Raw genomic sequence first — 21,289 nt, forward strand, 5'->3', positions numbered from 1 at the left:
TAGAATAATTTGTGGCTTGTAAGGACCTATTTAATAGAAGATATACTTTGACACCTTTATAATTCTGGCCACATAAGGATTGAAAATTCTTGCATTTTCAAAGGCAAAGTAGTATTTTTGTTATTTTAAAATATTTCCATGATGTGCTAGTTTTCCTCAGTTTTTATTTTACATCAGAGAAGAGGAAAGTTCCCTTTGTTTCCAGTTGGCAAAAAATTAAATATTCAGTGTTTTGTTGAAGTTTATCTTAGGGGTTGAAAACTGAAACTTTCTGAAGACATTTGACTGCAGCAGATGTTTGTAAGAGCATGTGTTTCTTATGACTGTTTTGTTACTTCTTTGTTTTTTTCATTAAGATAAATGATACTGGCATTAAAGTAATTCTGTTGCTAGTTCAGCTTTACTTTTCTGTCTAATGACTTCCCCTCTTACCCACTTCCTGCATAGCTTCTTTGTGACAGTTTTAAAAGAAGGGTTACATTTTTCCACTGGAAGCAGTAGTTGGCCATTAAGCTTAGGCAATGCCTTAGGCAAGGGTCTGTGAAAACTCCTATGTAGCATCATACATGAAACACTTGGAGATATCTTTCTCTGTATACAAACTTTATAAAGACATGTGGCCCATGAGAGAGAGATGGGAAGGGAAGGGTTTGTGATGGGGTCCTTGTACATTGGAAAATCCAACCAGTGCTTCACTGTATTGTTTGTTTAGACCGCTGTATTTCTTAGTCCTTATAAAGTCAGATGTAAAAGTGACATTTAGGTTTCTACTATAATGGTCATTTCAAATCACCAGAATTGGTTTATCTCTCATCTAAATGTCACACAGAAGCAGATCCCACATTATATATTTCAGTTGAAATACAAAGTCAAAAAAGACTGTAACTTTGCAACTTTATCTCCTGTTTTAAATGTTTTGATTTAAATATAAGCTTTATTTGTGCAGTATAAATTTAAATGATGGCTCTATATTGGCTTTATCACTAATTTATTCCCTTGGCATAGAAACTATGCCTTTGATACAAGAATGAAATCCTTTTGTCCCATTACAGTAACATCTCTGTTTGGCAGTTTAAAATTAGACAACCCTAGGTGTGTAAAAGAGAAAGATACTTAACAACTAGTATCAGCTGAAAAGTAATAAGTACTATTTCTGTTACAGTTATGAAGACAGAGAAACTTACTTTACCCTATGGACGACCCAGGGTTCTACAGAAGAGACATAACTACTGCCTACTTTACCATTCCCGCTATGTGAGCGGATACAGCAAAGACTACAGGATGTCTCTGTGGAGTGCATACACTGTTAGCAAAGATGTAAGTATATGAAAAAAAGTTAGAAGCAACCTTGAAAAGTAAAAAGCTTGCATGTCAGTTATTCCTGAATGCTCCTTAGATCTGTGTGTGCTATGAGTCATCATGGTGGTGAAGTTACTATCCCTGGAGGTGTTCAGGAAATGACTGGATGTGGCAGTTAGTGCCATGGTCTGGTTGACAAGGTGGTGATTGGTCAAAGGTAGGACTCTGTGCTCTTAGAGGTCTTTTCCAACCTCAATGATTCTGTAATACTGCCTTCCAGGGAACTAAGTCAAACTACATAAGATATAAAGAGGAATTTTCTGAGTTTTTCTTCATTTTACTATGTTGATAAGGATTGGCTTTGACTCTTCCATTTCTCAGAGTGATACAGTTTTGCCTCCAGAGTGAACAGATCCACCAGGAAGTAAGTCCATAGCCATTGATACAGAAGCCCTATGAGTCCACACTGGTTTACTACTTGGCGCCATAGGTCTGCTATAATGGTCTGTCAGTGCTGTCCCAGAAGTCTGGTCTCAACATGGGTTTCATGGTCTTAAGGCAGTGTTTGTAAAATGGCAGAATCCTTTTGAAAAAGTAATCTCTGGTCCATCATAAACCATCCATGCCCTGATATGATTCTTCTCTCAGAATAAAATCCTGACTGCAGAATCAAAAAAGAGGTTGGTAGAATTAAATCAGGTTTTTGCTGTCCTGAAACCTATGCTAAGATACACCTGTTCAGGCGGAGCACTGATCTGGTGAATGAAAGCTTTTTTTCAAGTTGGCCTTTCCCATTCAGACAAAATTTAGAAGCTATATCATGCTTAAAAAGAATTAGGATAGTAGAGGATGCTTTTTTATTTGATTATCTGGTAATCATAGATTTTAAATAATGACTGCTATAATTAAATTTAGCTAAACTCTGGCAAGGTTTGCTTGATTCTAAGTATTTCGAGGTTAGTGTCATGAAGCAAACAGTTATTGTAACAAGCGGGCCACACATCTGTGTCTCTGATTTCTAGCCTGAACCAACAAATACATTTACAGTAGATCAGGTTATCTTTAATGGACAGCTCTAGATTCTCTTTTGGAAGACGTTATTCTCAATTTGACTAAAATGCTGCGTTTCTGTTCACTTTATTTCCAAGATATATGAAGTGGATGAGAAGGCTTGTTTTCCACTGACAGAAGAGGAAAAATTCTTACATCTTTCTTAAGTCCCTTCACACCATTAAAGGCAGCTAAATATTTGGAGTTCTGGAGTCCCTCATACTAAGAGAATTATTGTAAGTTAGATTTCAACAATGATACTTTCTTCTTGTTCAATAGGACAAATGGGTTTCTGCTACAGAAGATACCTCCAGCTGTTTACACAAAGATGTTCGTATTTCACAGAACCATAACCAGACATGTTTGTTTTACAACAATCATCCTCTCCTAACTTATGGATTTCTTACTCCTCCAAGTAAGTACATTGCCTTCATTGTATAGCATACCTCATTGAAATAATTTTTAATGTAGCTGATGTAATCTTTTGTAGATGTTTTTGATAACTAATCAGAGTATGAAGCAGTAGTTGCTGAATTGCTCTAGTTCACTTCAGCATATGAGAGAGAAAAACACTTTAGGCACTTAAGCATTGTCCAAGGTCACATAGTGCTTCCCAGAAATTTTGAAACTTCCCAGGTTTCTAAACTGACATCTCATAAAAGAAACTGGGAGGAATAGGTAAACATCGAGTCAAGTCTAGCAAGCTGGTAAATTGCAAATTCACTTTGTATGGCAAGTGTTAGTTAGAACTACCCAAAGTACAATTTAGGGATGTTTCGCTAGGTAAAAAACTGCCTTAATAAATTTATTTTATATTTGAAAATGCTGCTGTGTGCCATAGGTGGTCTTTAGTGTAGAAATTCAGCACTGGTCTGAAGAACACTGATTCTCAAATATATTACAAAATACTTAGCTCTTTATAAGTGAATGAATTTTTTTGTGAACTGTCACTGACCTGATTTGAAAGCATTTTATCTTGACTTTATGGTATAGAGCACCAAGTAGTAGATTATTTTAACAGCCACATCAAGTGTAATTTGCAAAGTTCCAATAGAACTCCTATCTTTAGGCATAGATTCTGCAATCAGGGCAAGTTGATCTGACAGTCATGAGTTTTATTCCCTTCCCTGCAATTCAGAAGGCTGTTCTGATATGTTTAAACCTCCACAAAAATTTGCCATCTGTATATCTGAGAAATGCAATTGCATCTGGTACTAAGATTATTTATTTTAGATGGAATCTAGCATGTAATGAAGTTAGCACTTAGACCCACGTCAGGTTTGGAAAGTTGAGTTAGTTCCATCTTAATGTTATTACACTCATCATTCAAATCATGAAAATGCAAGTATGAAGTCACAAATTCAAGTAATTAATTGGTTTTTTGTTTCAGATTTTATGACAGATGCAAAAAGACCTCACTACGATGCCTTGCTTACTAGCAACATTGTGCCAATGTATCCTGCATTTAAAGGTACTTTGTATGCATATTTTATGTGCACAGTTGAATGTTAGACTGCTAATTTTTTTGTTTGCTTCCAAACTATGCAAGTGATCCCTGGTTAAGCTGCTCCTGTTAAAATAAGGCTTCCTGTGACTGTGAAAAGTTCCTTGAAGTCGGATTATCATTCTTATGAAAAAGGCTCACTGTTATGAGCTAATGAGTCCTAATCAACTAGCTCATTACATGGGAGCATAGTATAAGTGTCTTAATTTACTCTCTGGCATTTTTTTGCATTTTCCTATGCACCTATATCAAATTTCTTCTGAGAATCCAGATACCATATGCAATTGTGAGTTATATTAATTTGCATTTTAGGCTCTCAATCACTAAGGAAGCAGGAGTAGAAAAGTTAAAGACCTGAACTTTCCTGAGAGAGAGGGAACATGAGATGGTTGGCTGAGAGAGATTAAGCATATTCCTGGTGAAAAAGAAGGCACTTCTGATTAAAAGAGATGTCCTATTTTGTAATGGAATATTGTTCCACTCTTAATTGTAATTAACAATATTATATGGGTTGGATACTTACCAGCTCATAGGTATGGGTGTACAAGCTAGCCTGGCCAACTTGATAGTGAGGCAAGACATAGGGAAGCATGGTCTTCTCAGGCCTTTTCTCCTCTAGCCTATCCATGATTTGGTTTCCAAGGAAAGAAACCCAGGGCCACAAGAGAGCAGCATCACTATGCCTCAGTCAGGTTTGTGGATAGGATGACTGTGAAACCACAATGCCAGAAGATACTGCAGTACATGCTGCTGCCCAGTTAGGGGCAACCTTTAAAAACAGTAAACACCTGTAGAATATATTCTTTTCCTAGCTTATATGTCTGTTTATACTGCACTGAATACTCTGCAGAGTTGTATTAGCAGCTTCTATCTTGGAGATTGTTTCCAACATCCATTACTGTCTTTCAGTTTTATGGAACTACTTCCATCAATACCTGCTACCTGAATATGCTGCAGCCAGGAGTGGTGTCAATGTAGTCAGTGGTCCTGTGTTTGATTATGACTCTGATGGGCTCTATGACACCCCAGAAAAGTTGAAAAGGTAAGAATTTTTCACATCCTATGTTTCTTTGTTCCATTAGTGTTCTAAAAGTAGTTGTTATCCTTATTATGAAGGAACATGATGACCCTAAGTGATATAAAAAAGCAAAGTTAAGGAAGAAGCAACAAGTGCAAAGAGAAAATGCACCTTCGAATATGTGTCATCTAAAACCTGAAGGTGAAGTGTAAGAGAAGCTGTTGCATGTGGAAGAATGTCCACTAGCCTGAAAACTTACATTGCCTCTAGGAGAGGACATGGCAAGGGCTTATACATGGTGGCATGGTTGACACTTCCTGAGCTGGCAGTGTTCCACTACAAGTTGTGACTTACACTAGTTAGCAAAATTGGTTCAAGCTAGCAGACAGATAGGCTTGGGCTGAACTCTTCATCTCTCTGGACTTTTACACATTTTTATGATAAATGAATTTGTTGTTATACCTCATCAAACTTGTTACAGAAATCAGCCTACAAGCCAAACCTGATTTGCAAAATAGTAATCTGGAATTTGCCTTCCAAAACTAAGTTTTCTTCAGACAAAAGAGGTGAATTGCTAAAACCGATATGCCAGAATACAACTGATTGCTGTCATTTGTTCTTTGTGCAAGTATGATTTGGTAGATTTACAGAAAAATCTTTTTTATTTCAGATACCCCGGTAATTCAGCAGTTCTAGTTCCAACCCACTTTTTCATTGTGCTGACTAGCTGTAAAAATACTTCTGAAACTCCTCTGGAGTGTGAAGGGTCTCTAGATGCCTTGTCTTTCATTGTACCTCACAGAGAAGACAACAGTGAAAGTTGTGCAGTAAGTAGTATCTTCAGTCCCCATGAACATCTGAAGTTAGGCTTGAGTTTGTTTTCCTTGGATATCAGTGATTAACTCGTTAAATCCTGTAAAAATGGTACAGTCTATCATGATCACCTTGAGAGAAAAGACAATATTTTTGTAAACAGAATTATGTTAAAGTCTGTATATATGATCAAATGTGAAAATAGAAGTTCCGTGTTCAATGAGCAAAACTTAGAGCTAGTGGAGTAGAGTCGGAGTATACAGAGGCCATCAATGTGATACATACACAGACTTCTGTAATGCAACTATCCAGTCAATAGCTGAGAAGGATGAAGAGCTTCTAGGAGGAGTGAACCATAATGAAAGATCAGTGCTAAGGCGATATGCATTCTTAGAAGAAGACACAGACGTTTCTGAAGAGTATTGGTTGCTTCTAGTTCAGGTACCTTGGTGTTGTGATGGGAATGCACATAGCTCCACTCCATATACACTACAAAAAAAGTGTGGAAAGCGTATAGACCTGTCCTGCAGCAAAGAATTACAGAAGTCGCTGCTCAAGTCAGGCACAGCTCTCAGAAATACTTTTTTCATAGAGATGGTGTACAGATGCTGCACTTTACCTGCCATTCCCCATTATCACCAACTAGTGCAGCTACAAGCTTTGTATACCTGAGTAAGTTACAGCAAATACTAAATTCAGGCAAGCTTCTGAATTTTTATAATCCTGCACACTCTGGTTGTTAGATGTTTGCCAACAGTTACTGCTGTCTGTCTTTATAAAACATCACCATTTCTTTTGTTAATAGTTTAAATGTATGTCAGGAAAAACTTTTACAACTCCTCTTTTTTTTTTCCCTTCCTTCTCTGTCCCAATAGGATGGCAAGTCTGAGTCCATGTGGGTTGAAGAGAGAATGAAGTTTCATACAGCCCGGATCAGAGATGTAGAATTACTTACTGGACTCAGCTTTTATCAAGACAGAAAACAGCCAGTATCTGAAATTCTACAGTTAAAAACATATTTACCAACTTTTGAATCCATCTGATTTTTCCCATGGAATGTTGTTATCCATTTCACAACTGATTTGTAAATAGACTGTTTTTAATTAATGAAAAGTATTTTTTTTAAATAAGCTGGAACATTTATTGAGAACTCTTGACCAAAATGCCTGTAGGGAGGAGGGTGGGTGCCATATTTGTATCTCAGGGACTCCTGATGGACTATGCTTGTGACACAGGATGGCAGCGCCTGTCATTCCCACTTGACTGTGGCAGAACCTTGTCCATTATCATGCTAACAGCATTTGGTCATCATAGTCTGAGACACGAACATAAATGTTATCTCTGATATACACTGGAGAGGGAGAAGTTTATAAAGTATGGGCTATAATCAATATTCTCTTTTAAAAATACAAATAATTAGCAAATACAGTTCTGGTAAAGAACTACATACTTTGTGACCATTGAAATCTAAACAACAGCACTTCTCACTCCAATTTTCCTTGAAGCATGAATTACATTCTGAGCTTTGGGTCTCATAATGGACTAGAGTTGGACCAAGGATTGGACTCGATGATCTTGGAGGTCTTTTCCAACCCAATCGATTCTATGATTCTATGATAAAAGAATGCAGCGTTACGGTGCAAAAAGATGTGGTTAGGTTGGTAAGACCAGTAACTAAAACTTCCCCAACACAGAAAAGGTGCCTGGCTACAGGAATTCCTTGGGCTGGGAAGTCTTGGCGTGTTGCTGCTCTCTGGTGGTTCCCAGACTGATGGAGAATTTGATGCACAATTGGCATATTATACATGCACCCATTAAACAAGCGGTTTAGGATGCATCAAGTCACCTGTAAATGAAAACAAAAATAATTCATGGTTATCTCTAAGCTCTTAGAAATAATTATCTTACTTCAAATTTGATTAAAATATTTCACTTAATTGAAGCTAAGATGTGTGTCTCAGTTTGGGACATGATTTTGTCAGCTGGTTTTGAAATCCTCTTGTTGAATGCAGATGCTGTCAGAGATGCAAATTCTGAAGAAGTGTGTAATAAGCTTTCTTGGAAACTCAGGCCACACAAACAGCTGCTACAGGCACTCAGGAGTATAGGAACTCCCTTCTTTTCCAGTACATGTTATTACCTTTGTAATTCTCCCACTCTCTAAAGCTATTGACCCAACATTGGCTCTGTTATATATGAAATTTGGCATAGTCAATTACACAATTATGTTCTTCTCACTTAAAAAGAAGAAAATACTTCACGCACAAGTATGTCAGAAGAATTAAGAGCCTGTGATAAGAGACATTTTCTCTTCCAGCTTGGTCAGGGCATGTTGAAAACTGGATTCAGAGCATGCTGAAGTCAGAGGAGTTCCATTAACTTCAGTTTGAGCAGGCTGAAATTCTGGGACCATATTTCTTTTAGCAACATGTATTTTCTTGATCTTATGTTATGAGCATGATTTTCTTTTTCCTAAAATTGTTTCACTGTGTGAAATCTAAATATGTTGTAGCAACCTCACATTATGTGACAGCATTATTCAGTGTAACTGCTTTGTAACTTTGCCGCTGGCCAATAAAGCCATCAGAAGTAGTGTGCTGTTCATGACCCTTTCTGCACAAAATGCTACTGACTGATGCAGATATAGAGCACTAGTTCACATTTTTGGGGCATGGGCAGGGGGGTGCTTCAGTTCTTGCTTTGTGGTTTGGAGATAACTTCTTCAAGTGGAATGTTAGTTACATTCATTATTGGAAGGGGAAAGTAGGAAGAAAGGTTGTTAAAGATTTTTTTTTTCTTTAGAACTGGTACTGTCTCCTGAATGCAAATAGAAGAGATATTGACATCTTGAGAAAGTGAAGTAGTACCAGTTTCAGAGAAAAGGCAGGGCTAGCCTAGCTCCCTGATAAAAACAGAATAGGATAAGCTTCAAGCAGATGACTGCTAGTTTGACCTAGGGAGGATTTTGGAATGAAGAGCAGTTGTGAAAGCTACTATGATCATCAAGAGAGGGTAGTAGCTAAAAGAGATTTGGGATGTGACTGCCAGAAATTGACAAGTCAACTTGATAAGGAAGAGAGTTACCCTGATATAATTGTAGTGTAAATAGTTTTGCTATTTAATTTCTTTGATTTTTAAAAACACTTGTAATGGTAGTCAGAGTATGTGAATAAATGCTAGTGCTTGTCCTGGTATCTAGGCTGGTGATGCCCCAGGATGGCAGATACTACGTTGTATTTTTGAAGCCTGATGGGCCCCAAGGAGCATGCTACAGCCACCATCAATCTCAGTTCTGAAAAAAAAATGTACAGCTTTGTCCATCTGGATATTCTGGTTTTCTTTTTCAGCTGATGTGTGGTATCAGAGCTCCACTAAGTCTTCTCAGTAGGTGAAACTGGAAGGTGTCATAGTAACAGTGTTGTGACTTGACTTGTCAGTATTTTTCAATGTAACTGCTTCTTTCAGTTGAAAAAGACAGTGGAGGGGCAGAATACAGTTAAACAGAGGAGTGGACCGTTACTTAAGGAATTAAATGGGTCATGAAGTACAGGCAAGCAAGCCTTAATGTACCTGAGAAGGTGATGGCTCTGGGATGGTGGTGAGGTAAGAATGAGCAGTGGGGAAAAAAACACCTTGGGATGGTTTTGCTGCTGAAAAAAAAAATGCACCTGGAGTTGTGCCTTCAGAGATATTCAGGTGATACAGATTTTTATCACTGGTTGCTGCCATCAGTAACTTTGTTTGACTAATGTGTTATGGGTTTCTTGTGATATTTACCTCAGCATCCACTATATTTTAAGAAAATGAAGCAGTATCTAGTTGCCTATATTTCAGACAGGCCTGTTCTGGTAAATCTCTTCTTGACACAGCCAGCATTCACTAAACCGCAGGGTCCAGCCCAGTACATAACAGGCATCTGCTACCAGCACCTGCCAGAGGCTGCCCTATGTCATCTGGTGAGTGGGTGGCCTGGGCTTCTGGCTTTTCTTAGTCTGAGGAGATTCAAAATACAAAATTATCCCTTTAAATACCATACGGTTATAAACCATACTTGGCAAGCTGGGAGGAGCTACCCCTCTGTTGAATGGGAGACCACCCAATTTTCCAGGAAAATGAGGTTCGTGGGGACCAGAAGACAAAAAGGAATATAAAGGAAAGCCTAAATTTGTGACTGTGATTGGGATGTTCATCTAGGAGGAAAGATGATATTTCTGATCTCTCTTCTTCCAAAATCTTCTGCGAAGCTCAAGCCTGTTGTGGAGGAGGCACATGTGCTAGGATGAGTTTCCTATTGTAGCACTTCAGAGTGGATGTTCAGGGGTAAGAGCACTATGAAGAACTTCTACTACATGTTGTGGGGCAGCTGCTGTAACACTGTGCCCACAGTGACACCACTAATGAGTTCAGGAAACCAGTCCAGGACTCATGGCAAGATCTATTTTCAGTGCTGTTACTACTGTGCTGTGGTAAACAGTTTTTACCCTTCTGAGGAGCAGAGGAACAGAGTCACTATGAGCCCAACAACTTACTAAAGCAGAAATTTCTAAAGAATTTTGTTTGTTTGCCAGCAGCAGCAACATCTGCTTACCCTCATATATCCTGTGGCAGCGTCTGGGAGGTGTTGGAACACCACTCTAAGGTGTCTTGGGTACCATGCTATGTCTACGATAACTCAGGAACCTCTATATTACAGGAAACCAATCCAGGTTTGGCATCCTGTGACTCAGACCCCCTTGGAAAAGAATCAAGTCCTTCACTGAACCACTGTGAGTCATCACACCGGCCTCAAGCCTCAGGAAAGGCTGCTATGGAGACCACAGGCAAACTTGGAATAATTATGGAAGCCTGGCAACAGATTTTGGAGGATACCCTTGCAAATTATCATATTTCTCCTCAGCCACAACATGTGTTACATTTCTGTTGCCATTTCTTGCAAGTTTAGTCCTTCCTATTTTTAGTTTACTGAAGTAAAATACAGGGGGATGGAAGTATTTTGAGTCACCCTAAAGCCTGGACTGATCTTCTCTGGTCAGAAGACAGCAGAATTGCCTCTTGGTCATGTCTGTAAGACACATATGTATGACTGTAAGTCAGAATTATAGAATCATTCAGGTTGGAAAAGACATCTAAGATCAAGTCTAATCATTAACCCAACACTGCCCAGTCCACCATGAAACAATGTCACTAAGTGCCACATCCACACATATCCTAAATATCTCCAATGACTGTGATTCGTCTTCCCTGGGCAGCCTGTTCTGATGCTTCACAACCCTTTCAGTGAAGAAATTTTTTTCTACTATTCAAACTGAACTTTTGGTGAGAATTGAGGCAGTTTTCCTGTCACTTGTTACTTGGGACAAGAGACAGACACCCACCTGGCAACAACCTCCTTTCAGGTAGTTGCAGAGAGCAGTAAGATCACCCCTGAGCCTCTTTTTCCAGGCTAAAAAACTCCCACTCCCTCAAATGCTCCTCATGAGATTTGTGCTCCAGACCCATCACCAGCTCCATTGCCTTTGTCTGGACATCCTGCAGCACCAGTCTGTCTTGCAGTGGGGGGCCCAAAACTGGACACAGAATTCAAGGTGTGGCCTTACCAGTGCTGAGTACAGGTGTTCAATCCCCGCTCTGGTCCTGCTGTCCATACTATTGCTGATACAAGCCAGGATGCCATTGGCCTTCTTGGCCACCTGGGCACACTGCTGGCTCATGTTCAGTTGCTGTTGATCAGCACCCCCAGGTCCTTTTCCATCAGACAGATTTCCAGGCACTCTGCCCTAAGACTGAGGCATTACATGGGGCTATTGTGACCTAAGTGCATGACCCAGCACTTGACTTTATGAACCTAATACAATTGGCCTTGGCCCATCGATCCGGCCTGTCCAAATCACTCTGCAAAGCCTTTCTGCCTTCCAGAAGATCAACACTCCTGCCCAGTCTGGGATACTGAGGGTCCTTCAATCCCCTTGTGCAAGTCATCAGTGAAGATGTTAAACAGGACTGGCCTCAATACTGAGCATTGGGGAACACCATTCATAACCAGCCACCTGCTGGATGTAACTCAGTTCACCACCACTCTCTGGGCCCAGCAGCTGAGCAGTTTTTTTAATCCAGCAAACAGTACCTCTGTCCATGTCATGAGCAGCCAGTGTCTTCAGTAGAATGCTGTGGAAAATGATGTCAAAGGCTTTACTAAAATTTAGGTAGACAACAGCCGCAGCCTTTACTTCATTCCCTAAGTGGGTCCTCTTGTCATAAAAGGAGGTCAGGTTGGTCAAGCAGGATCTGTCTTTCATAAACCCATGCTAACAGGCTCTGATCCCCTTACTATCCTGTATGTGCCATGTGAGAGCACTCAAGTTTATCTGCTCCATGACCTTCCCTGGCACCACGGTCAGGCTGACAGGCATGTAGTTCCTTAGATCCTCCTTCCAGCCCTTCTTTTAGGTCTATATCACATTTGCTGACTTCCAGGCTAGTTGATAGGAGTCTCTGTGGTCATGGCATCCCAGTAAAACTGCACTTCAGCACCAGCCTCTGGGGCTTGACAGAGAATTTGTTTATGTCTTCAAATCTCTGTGCTGGATGCCTTAACTTTGCCATCCTGCATCTGTGCCACAGCTTTGAATTTCTGTGTGGCAAAAAGTGTGCTTCTTGAGGATGATGAATTAGTTTTTAAACCTGCTAGCTGCAGAAGATGGTACTGTCCACTATTAAAAAATTAACAGTGCTCTTTGCTACAGTGCTGTGGCTAGGTCTGGAATTGTACTTAGACTTTTTACACTGGAGAAAGGAATGATGCGCACTTGGTTTGCTGTTCAAAATAAATTGCTTGTGAAAATGCAAAGTTTGATAATCATGTAGGGATGCATTTTATTTGAAAAATTAGTGAATGCATCTGCATTTGCTGGTGATATCTGGCCCTCTTCTGGCCTGATTTGGGATAACTGGTTAATGATCTGTTTTGCTCAGTGTACATTTTCTGATGAAATATATCCCCAGGACAGTAGAAATCCAGGCAAACCACATGAAAAATAATGGGCTGTCCTAGGCTTCTTATGAAGTACTTCCTATTCTTGTAATTAGCTAACACAGTACAACTTGTAGAGATGAGATCATGGGGAAGCCTGAATTACTGAGGTGCAATGAATCAAAATGTTGCAGAAGGTTATGCTATGATTTTCTATGACTGAGGAAGTTTTACATATAAATTAATTTATATCCTATATATAAAACATGACGGTGGAACTAATTACACTACAGATGTTAACACTTTCTTGTACAAATGAGCTAAAAATCACATGAGATGCGCATTGCTAACTTCCACTACTGGCTTCCACAGAGGAGAAATGCAGCATGACTCTGTTAATCTGTTAATAACTACTTAATTACCGGGGGAAATAATTGTTCTTGGGATGTCTTACAGAAATGGATGCCATCTTGGAGCCTACCTAGTATAAACCAGGTTGTCCATAGCTTTCTGAAGAGAAAAAGGAAAAACCAAAATAGTAAAATCATTACTCCAGTCACTGCCCTGATATGCTTCAAGACTAGAATATAGTGTGGCCAAAACAGCCTGATACACATGGGAGAGGTGGGTTGGTGTGTGCTGATTTAAAGTGGCAGGAGAAATGAACCCCACTCAAAAGAGATTATAAATCAGTTACAATTTAATAAAAATGTTACAATTTAATAAAAATCATACAATAAATGCAACGACACAAAGAAAAATTGGTTTTAACCCACAAACCCCAGATGTATAACCCAGCACACTGGGGCATGAACTGAATGATGTTCATTAGCCCCTGTGGTGAGATCCATATGGTCCTCCAGAGTCCAAAGTGAAAGGAAAGGAAAAACCTGTTTGTGAGGATGACAGTTGCAGTCTGGTCTAGAGTGGTGATTGCAGTCCTGTTGAGGTTTTGCTCCTCTTCCGGATCTGACGAGTGGTACCAGAAGTCCTTAAACCCCAAGATGTTCAGGTTCAGGTGGGAATGCCCAGTACCTCCCCCAGGGCAGAGAGTTCCACAGTGGTGATCTAACTCTGGATGTGGAATCTTTGATGGCCCATTAGCAGACATGATTTGTCAGGCTGGGTGTGAAGGTGCTAGTGCCTCCTCAGAGGGGAGCTATCACACCTGAGACATTGCTGTGAAGACCTTACCTCACAGGGTTCTCTAATACTCAGCTTGCAGCCTGAGGGGTCAGGTGTGCTCTCAGCAGCTGCTGCAAATCGTCCATTGTTAACAGTTCATTAGAAATGACATGGAGGGTGTTGAATACACAGTTTTGGTTACACCCACACAGTAGTAAGCTGGTCCCGGCTGCTCTAACTAGGACATGGTGTCATGACAATAAATATTTATGACTTCAGAGGGTGGTAAAGACTGTTTTTCTTAAGTCAACAAGTTTGGCTGGAGATCCCAAGTTCCAGGGAACAGCATTTTGATATGCTGTTCACATGGAGAGTTTTCATTTGGTTGGACACTTCTAAGTATGCATAAAGGGCAAAGAAAACAAACTTGGAAGATCAGAAAACATCTTGAGGAAGAAGGCACCGAATTTTAGACATGTTCACTAAATGTCTCTACATCTTTTTCAGGACTTAGAATGACTGCATACTCCATAGCTGTGTCATCTGAGAGCACAGGTAGCTGAGCTCTGGCAAAACCATTGGTGACATCTATACAGATTCAGTGCTTGATTTTGTGTAGCTTCTTGACCTGTGGCTCCTTGAATACAGAAAGTGTGGAGATACCCTCAACATCCACAATTAATCCTTCACAATCAGAATTTGCTAAAGCATCACCCATGCCAGAAAAAAACTTTTGAAAGATGAAGAATTTTGTTATTAAGACATGTGATGGTGAACCCAAGGTATCACAAGAAAAAGCCCTACTTACAAGTAAAAGTCACATGGACCTTAATGTCAAAGTCCACAAAAATTACAGAGCTGCAGATATTTCAGCAAAAGTGCAAAGGTTCCATTACTGAAGGGACATCAAAAAATGGGAAGTGCTTCAGGAGCTGGAGGGAATAGATCTATTGGCAAAGAAAATCACATGGCTACTTAAAAGAGAAGAGGCCAATAACCAAAAGGCTGTTTTAGCCCAAAGGACTTTGATAAATATGTAAAAAAGAAGTAATTCCCACTGTTAGAGAAATTTTGAGGACAGAACATGCATTAATTTGAGCCCTTTATTGGAAGGTGGTTTTCTCAGACATGTAGCAGATTTTGATGGCATAAGAGGTGACACTCTATGTAGATAATGGTTCTGTTAGGGTGTGCGTATGAGAAGAATTTCAAGTCATCTTGAAAACAGCTAGAACAACAATGTTAAGGCTGAATCACAATGCAAAATACTTATACGGGGAACATAGTGCTGGGGAGAGAAGTTAATCCGAGTATGTTTTCAGACCTGCTTAACTCAGGCCACCACCCTTAACATAAAAAAGGGAGCAGAAGAACTTCTGTGTAAAGCAAACTGTGTAAGGGGATGTTTGTTTAACCTGAATTCTCAAACCAGCAACATGAGAAAGTACTTGTGCACAGGTAGTTACAGGATGTAACTCTTGGTAGGGATTTAGAATCTGAAGAAATAGATCTATTAGGACCAGGCTGATGGTAAGCACAAAGCTGGGCTATCCACAAGACAGCCTCCTTTCCAAGAAGGGGGTGACGCTACAAGAGTGAAGAGATTTTTCTGACCAAGTGGTACTGATATCTCAAGGCCTCTGGGTCCTGTGCCAGGTCTGAGACTTAATGAGCATTTCCAGCAAGGTTAGTTAACAAGACAATAGCAAAGGCTTGAAGTTCTGTGAAGACCACTTGTTAAAAGTTTTTCATCTAGGAAAGGTATCTCTAAAGAGCCTCTGTTCTTTGCTGATGTAGATGAGGTACACAGTGCTGTTAAGGAGCAGAGCAAGGAAAGCAAATCTCAGGTGAATCTCTGGTTCTGATCATAGAATCATAGAATTGATTGGGTTGAAAAAGACCTTCGAGATCATCGAGTCCAACCCTTGGTCCAACTCTAGTCTATTTACTAGATCATGGCACTCAGCGCCACGTCCAATATGCGTTTAAAAATCCCCAGAGATGGTGAATCCACCACCACTCTGGGCAGCCCATTCCAATGCCTGATTACTCTCTCTGGAAGGAATTTTTTTCTGATATCCAGCTTAAATTTCCCTTGGCAGAGCTTGAGCCCATGCCCCCTTGTCCTATTGCTGAGTGCCTGGGAGAAGAGACCAGCCCCCACCTGGCTATAACTTCCCTTCAGGTAGTTCTAGACAGTGATGAGGTCACCTCTGAGCCTCCTCTTCTCCAGGCTAAACAACCCCAGCTCCCTCAGCCTCTCCCCACAGGGCTTGTGCTCCAGTCCCTTCACCAGCCTTGTTGCTCTTCTCTGGACTCGCTCCAGCACCTCAATATCCTTTCTGAACTGAGGGGCCCAGAACTGAACACAGTACTCAAGGTGTGGCCTCACCAATGTAGAGTACAGGGGAAGGATCACTTCCCTGGTCCTGCTGGCCACGCTATTTTTGATACAGGACAGGATCCCATTGGCCTTCTTGGCCACGTGGGCACACTGTTGGGTCATGTTGAGCTTCCTGTCAATTAGTACTCCAAGGTCCCTTTCTGCCTGGCTGCTTTCCAGCCACTCTGTGCCCAACCAGTAGCGCTGCAGAGGGTTGTTGTGGCCAAAGTGCAGGACCCAGCACTTGGCCTTATTGAACTTCATCCCATTGGAATCAGCCCATCTCTCAAGTCTATCCAGATCCCTCTGCAGAGCCCTCCTGCCTTCCAGCAGATCGACACTCCCTCCCAGCTTGGTGTCATCAGCAAATTTGCTGATGATGGACTCAATCCCCTCATCTAAATCATCAATAAAGATGTTAAACAGGACTGGACCCTACACAGACCCCTGGGGAACACCACTGGTGACTGGCCGCCAGCTGGATGCAGCTCCATTCACCAGCACTCTCTGGGCCCGACCCTCCAGCCAGCTCCTAATCCAAGAGAGGGTACACTTGTCTAAGTGACTAAGGATGGCCAGTCCATCATTGCTACTATTGAATTTATTTACTACCTGTTTTATTCAAATGAGTAGTAGAAAACAGTTTTATTTATGAAAGAAGTATAAGTGCATAACAAACATACAGCATTTCTTACTATGTGTTTCAGTCTAAGTAGTGCAGTTGTCCTTGTATGAGACTCTGCTCCACGATTTGGCTGAGGGGTCAGCTGAAGCAGAAAGCATACAGAGAACAAGGCATAGCACCCCTCTGGCCCATTTCTATGTCCAAATCCATTACACAGTAATGGGTCTCAAGTAAGAAGCTGGATCAGAGTTTTTTAACAGTAGGTTTGGGTTAGATCCAAAGCATCAAAGACCTATGTAGTAGACCAAACCTACACAAAATAGACGTGATTCATTGTCTATGCATATTGAAGAAGTCAGAAAGGAAATTGTGCCTTTCAACAATTTAACTTAAAAGCTTATTGTAACATAATTATTCAAATGGGGGGGGGGGGAAGAGATGAAATTATGTAAGATAATTTCACAAATTCCTGACAGATCTCCAATGCCTATGGGAGAATCTGTACCAGCCTAAGGAGCAGAAGCAAGTTCTGCTCATGCTAAAACTTCAGCCTTAAAGCATTGATTACTTTTTTAGAAGCATGCAAGATAAAAAGCAAGACCATTAAAATACGCTCTTCCTTTTTATTGTATTTAATAAATAAAGCCCTCTTATGGGTTATTTTTCCAGGTACCTGCTGGTAACAATTATTATGATGTATTGTGGCATATTTTAGTGATCTGTTCCTTCAGGATGGATGCCATTGGGAAGTCAGAGGATGCCTAGGAAGGATCTGCAATGGCTTCTGTTCCTCTGCCTGCTTCTAGTTCAAAGCATGGCAACAGCCCGAAGCAGAAGAGCAAGGTGATCAGTGAGGCCTCATGCTGTGAATTGCAGGCTGGTTCCAGAGGATTTTTAACCACGCTCTTGGGTTTTCTTTTCTGCATCTTTAATACAGGTAACAATGATGCACAAACTGTATTTGTGTGTATCTAAGTAATGGATGGTGCTCAGGCAGAGCTGTGTAGCTGTTACTTTAATACACTTCGAGAAAATAAGAAATATTCCCTATATCCCAAACAAGTCTATGCTTACGTCACACGATCCCTTGTAACAAAATAGCATGAATTGTTTCAAGTGAGAAATTAAATACCTACCATCAAAAACTGCAGAATGAGTTTAGTTTCCATCGTAGGGAGGTAAAGTTTGTATACGGATCAAGAGGCAGCTGCGGCTGCCACCGCTGCAGATCAGCCACACGGTGTCAGTGTGATGCAGAGAGAGCCCCGCCTCACTCCTGTGGTCTGGCTTCAAGCCTGGCATAGCCCTGTGCCTGCTGGGTCCTTGTAGTACCCAGCGAGGCTGTATTTGCAGTTTCAGAAGCTGGTAGTCTGATACTGGTTCAGGTGGTGTATTAAGTGCTAGGTTAAATAAGAGAGTATATTGCTGTACTTCCTACACCATCTGTTAACAGCATCATCTAACAGAAATTATATGCTCCAAAATTGCTTCATCAATAAAGCCATTTTTACCTAAATGAACTCATGAAATAAAATGACAGACTGGCTTTTGTCTCCTCCTTGTTTTGGAAAAGCAGACAGACAAAATACAGATGTCAGTGCAGGATTCTTTGTTTTCTGTCAAAAGGACAGGATATTTCTGTGCAATCCTACTAGTCCACAAGTTGTCCAGTTATGGATATACAAAGTAAAAAAATATTCAAAGAATGGTTTAATGAAGTCTAATAAATAACCTTAGAGAAATCTTAGACCAACCTGTTAACTATTTGGAGGAACAATCTGCTGCCTCTCACAGTCAGGAGTCACCATACAGCACAAAGGGGTTTTATCAGCCAGCATCACAGTTGGATGTTTGTCTGTGATTTGTGTTGAGAGGACCATTGTACATGTCTGTGTGTGGTTACTACTGAATATACATATTGTTTTTAAATAGTTTTGTGATAAGGTCTATAGCAGGAGCCAAAGAAAACATTACATAGCCTCTAATTTGCTTTTCAACTGTATGAAATTAAAGCACTCTTAAGGACAGAAGAATAGTGCTTTATTTCTGCATGTAGAAAGTCTACTATTTCTTCATACAGAAAATGAGTTTTTACCCAGATAGTCCTTGCACTCTTAAGGCTGGCTGTACTTCCAAGATTTGCCATGCTTATTATATTCTTGCAAAAGTCAGGAGAGTCAGAACTAAAAATCCCAGTTGCATGTAGCTAGCCAAAGGCTAAGATGAGCATACTAACATTTGTAAAGTAGAATATTGTATAAGGTGACACACTGATATTATAACTGCATCCTCATGAGAATAACTACATAATACAGAAAGTTACTGTGGGGATGTGTGTGTGTGTGTATATAATATGTAAAATATGTATAAATGGAAAAGACCAAATATGACTTTTTACTTATTTCCACTGCTCTGCATATTTACTCTCTTGTATATGTTGTGTTCACAGGCATTAAGTCAAAATAAATGCTCTTTTCCACTGAAATCAATGAACTTTATCACAAAGCTTCTTTAGGGTGGCAGAATTTTGAAAGCTGTGAAACTAAGTATTGTCTCAGCAAGACTATAGTTTTGCTCTCTGGTTTTACAGCATATAGTAGTCCTCAACTTTTCTCATACTTTTCATCAAATACATATTTCTCTCTCGCTCTTGATCCGTGGATAAGAAGGTGCAAATTTTACACAGTAACACCTTTCTGTTTTGCTCTTGTTGGCTGTGAAGCTGTATCCCAGAGGGTCAGTTATCTGCTTAGCTGATCTCTTTTCTGTCATTTTACTAGTCCTCTTCTCCCACCAGGCTCTCCACCTGAGGACGGCGCTGTGTGACAGCAGATGTTTGCTGGGCCATACCTGTTTTTGGATCAGTGAATGGCTCAGTGCCTGTGATGCAACCGAATTCCGAGAGTTAAAGCAGAGGAAAATCTTTCAGAGCATAGTATGCTAAATTAGAAAGTTCATGATGAGATGAACTTTATAAGACATTAAATGTCTTCTTTGGTTAAGAATAAATATTTGTGTATTTTCATTTGTATGATTTTTAAAATGTCGAAGGCTGACCTGGCAAAACGCCAAGTGCCAACTACAGAGTCAGAGCCCCCAATCCCAAGGGAAAGGGAGGGAAAAAACCCTAAAATTAAACTTAAAATGGCAAACCTTTTATATTTACACAGAAGAGAGAAAATTAAAAGCCAAATGCAATATATACAAAGGTAAGAAGAAACAACAATAACTCACACCTAGTCGCCTACCACAAAATGCAGATTCTACTACCTCAACCCATTAAACAACACCAAAAGACACTTCCCAAGAGACACCTGGCAAGAGAGGAGAAAAAAAATCAACAATAAGATGTTTAATTTCCTGAACCAAAACCAACTGTGAAAGTAGTGGTGAGTGGCAGTGAGGCCTAATCCTCTCAGAATAGCACAGCATGTTCACCTCGCACCTCAATAGAATCATAGAATCATAGAATTGATTGGGTTGAAAAAGACCTTCGAGATCATCGAGTCCAACCCTTGGTCCAACTCTAGTCTATTTACTAGATCATGGCACTCAGCGCCACGTCCAATCTGCGTTTAAAAATCCCCAGGGATGGTGAATCCACCACCTCTCTGGGCAGCCCATTCCAATGCCTGATTACTCTCTCTGGAAAGAATTTTTTTCTGATATCCAACTTAAATTTCCCTTGGCAGAGCTTGAGCCCGTGCCTCCTTGTCCTATTGCTGAGTGCCTGGGAGAAGAGACCAGCCCCCACCTGGCTATAACTTCCCTTCAGGTAGTTCTAGACAGTGATGAGGTCACCTCTGAGCCTCCTCTTCTCCAGGCTAAACAACCCCAGCTCCCTCAGCCTCTCCCCATAGGGCTTGTGCTCCAGTCCCTTCACCAGCCTTGTTGCTCTTCTCTGGACTCGCTCCAGCACCTCAATATCCTTTCTGAACTGAGGGGCCCAGAACTGAACACAGTACTCAAGGTGTGGCCTCACCAATGTAGAGTACAGGGGAAGGATCACTTCCCTGGTCCTGCTGGCCACGCTATTTTTGATACAGGACAGGATCCCATTGGCCTTCTTGGCCACCTGGGCACACTGTTGCCTCATGTTGAGCTTCCTGTCAATTAGTACTCCAAGGTCCCTTTCTGCCTGGCTGCTTTCCAGCCACTCTGTGCCCAACCAGTAGCGCTGCAGAGGGTTGTTGTGGCCAAAGTGCAGGACCCAGCACTTGGCCTTATTGAACTTCATCCCATTGGAATCAGCCCATCTCTCAAGTCTATCCAGATCCCTCTGCAGAGCCCTCCTGCCTTCCAGCAGATCGACACTCCCTCCCAGCTTGGTGTCATCAGCAAATTTGCTGATGATGGACTCAATCCCCTCATCTAAATCATCAATAAAGATGTTAAACAGGACTGGACCCAACACAGACCCCTGGGGAACACCACTGGTGACTGGCCGCCAGCTGGATGCAGCTCTGTTCACCAGCACTCTCTGGGCCCGACCCTCCAGCCAG

General features: G+C 40.8%; 1 protein-coding gene across 5 annotated transcripts in view; it reads left to right on the forward strand.

Annotated features, from left to right (window-relative positions):
- Window positions 1-8,276, forward strand: part of ENPP1 (ectonucleotide pyrophosphatase/phosphodiesterase 1) — a 58,573-nt gene extending 50,297 nt beyond the window's left edge. For all 5 annotated transcript variants that reach the window (XM_071549096.1, XM_071549093.1, XM_071549094.1 and 2 more), the window contains 6 exons: window positions 1,163-1,317; window positions 2,629-2,764; window positions 3,740-3,820; window positions 4,763-4,895; window positions 5,542-5,698; window positions 6,560-8,276. In XM_071549096.1, the coding sequence (XP_071405197.1) occupies window positions 1,163-1,317; window positions 2,629-2,764; window positions 3,740-3,820; window positions 4,763-4,895; window positions 5,542-5,698; window positions 6,560-6,727 (830 nt within the window). In that variant the 3' untranslated portion in view covers window positions 6,728-8,276. The remainder of the gene's footprint in view (window positions 1-1,162; window positions 1,318-2,628; window positions 2,765-3,739; window positions 3,821-4,762; window positions 4,896-5,541; window positions 5,699-6,559) is intronic.
- Window positions 8,277-21,289: the final 13,013 nt, after the last annotated feature.

The sequence above is a fragment of the Pithys albifrons genome, chromosome 2 (genome assembly GCF_047495875.1).
Source record: "Pithys albifrons albifrons isolate INPA30051 chromosome 2, PitAlb_v1, whole genome shotgun sequence".
Lineage (NCBI taxonomy): Eukaryota > Metazoa > Chordata > Aves > Passeriformes > Thamnophilidae > Pithys > Pithys albifrons.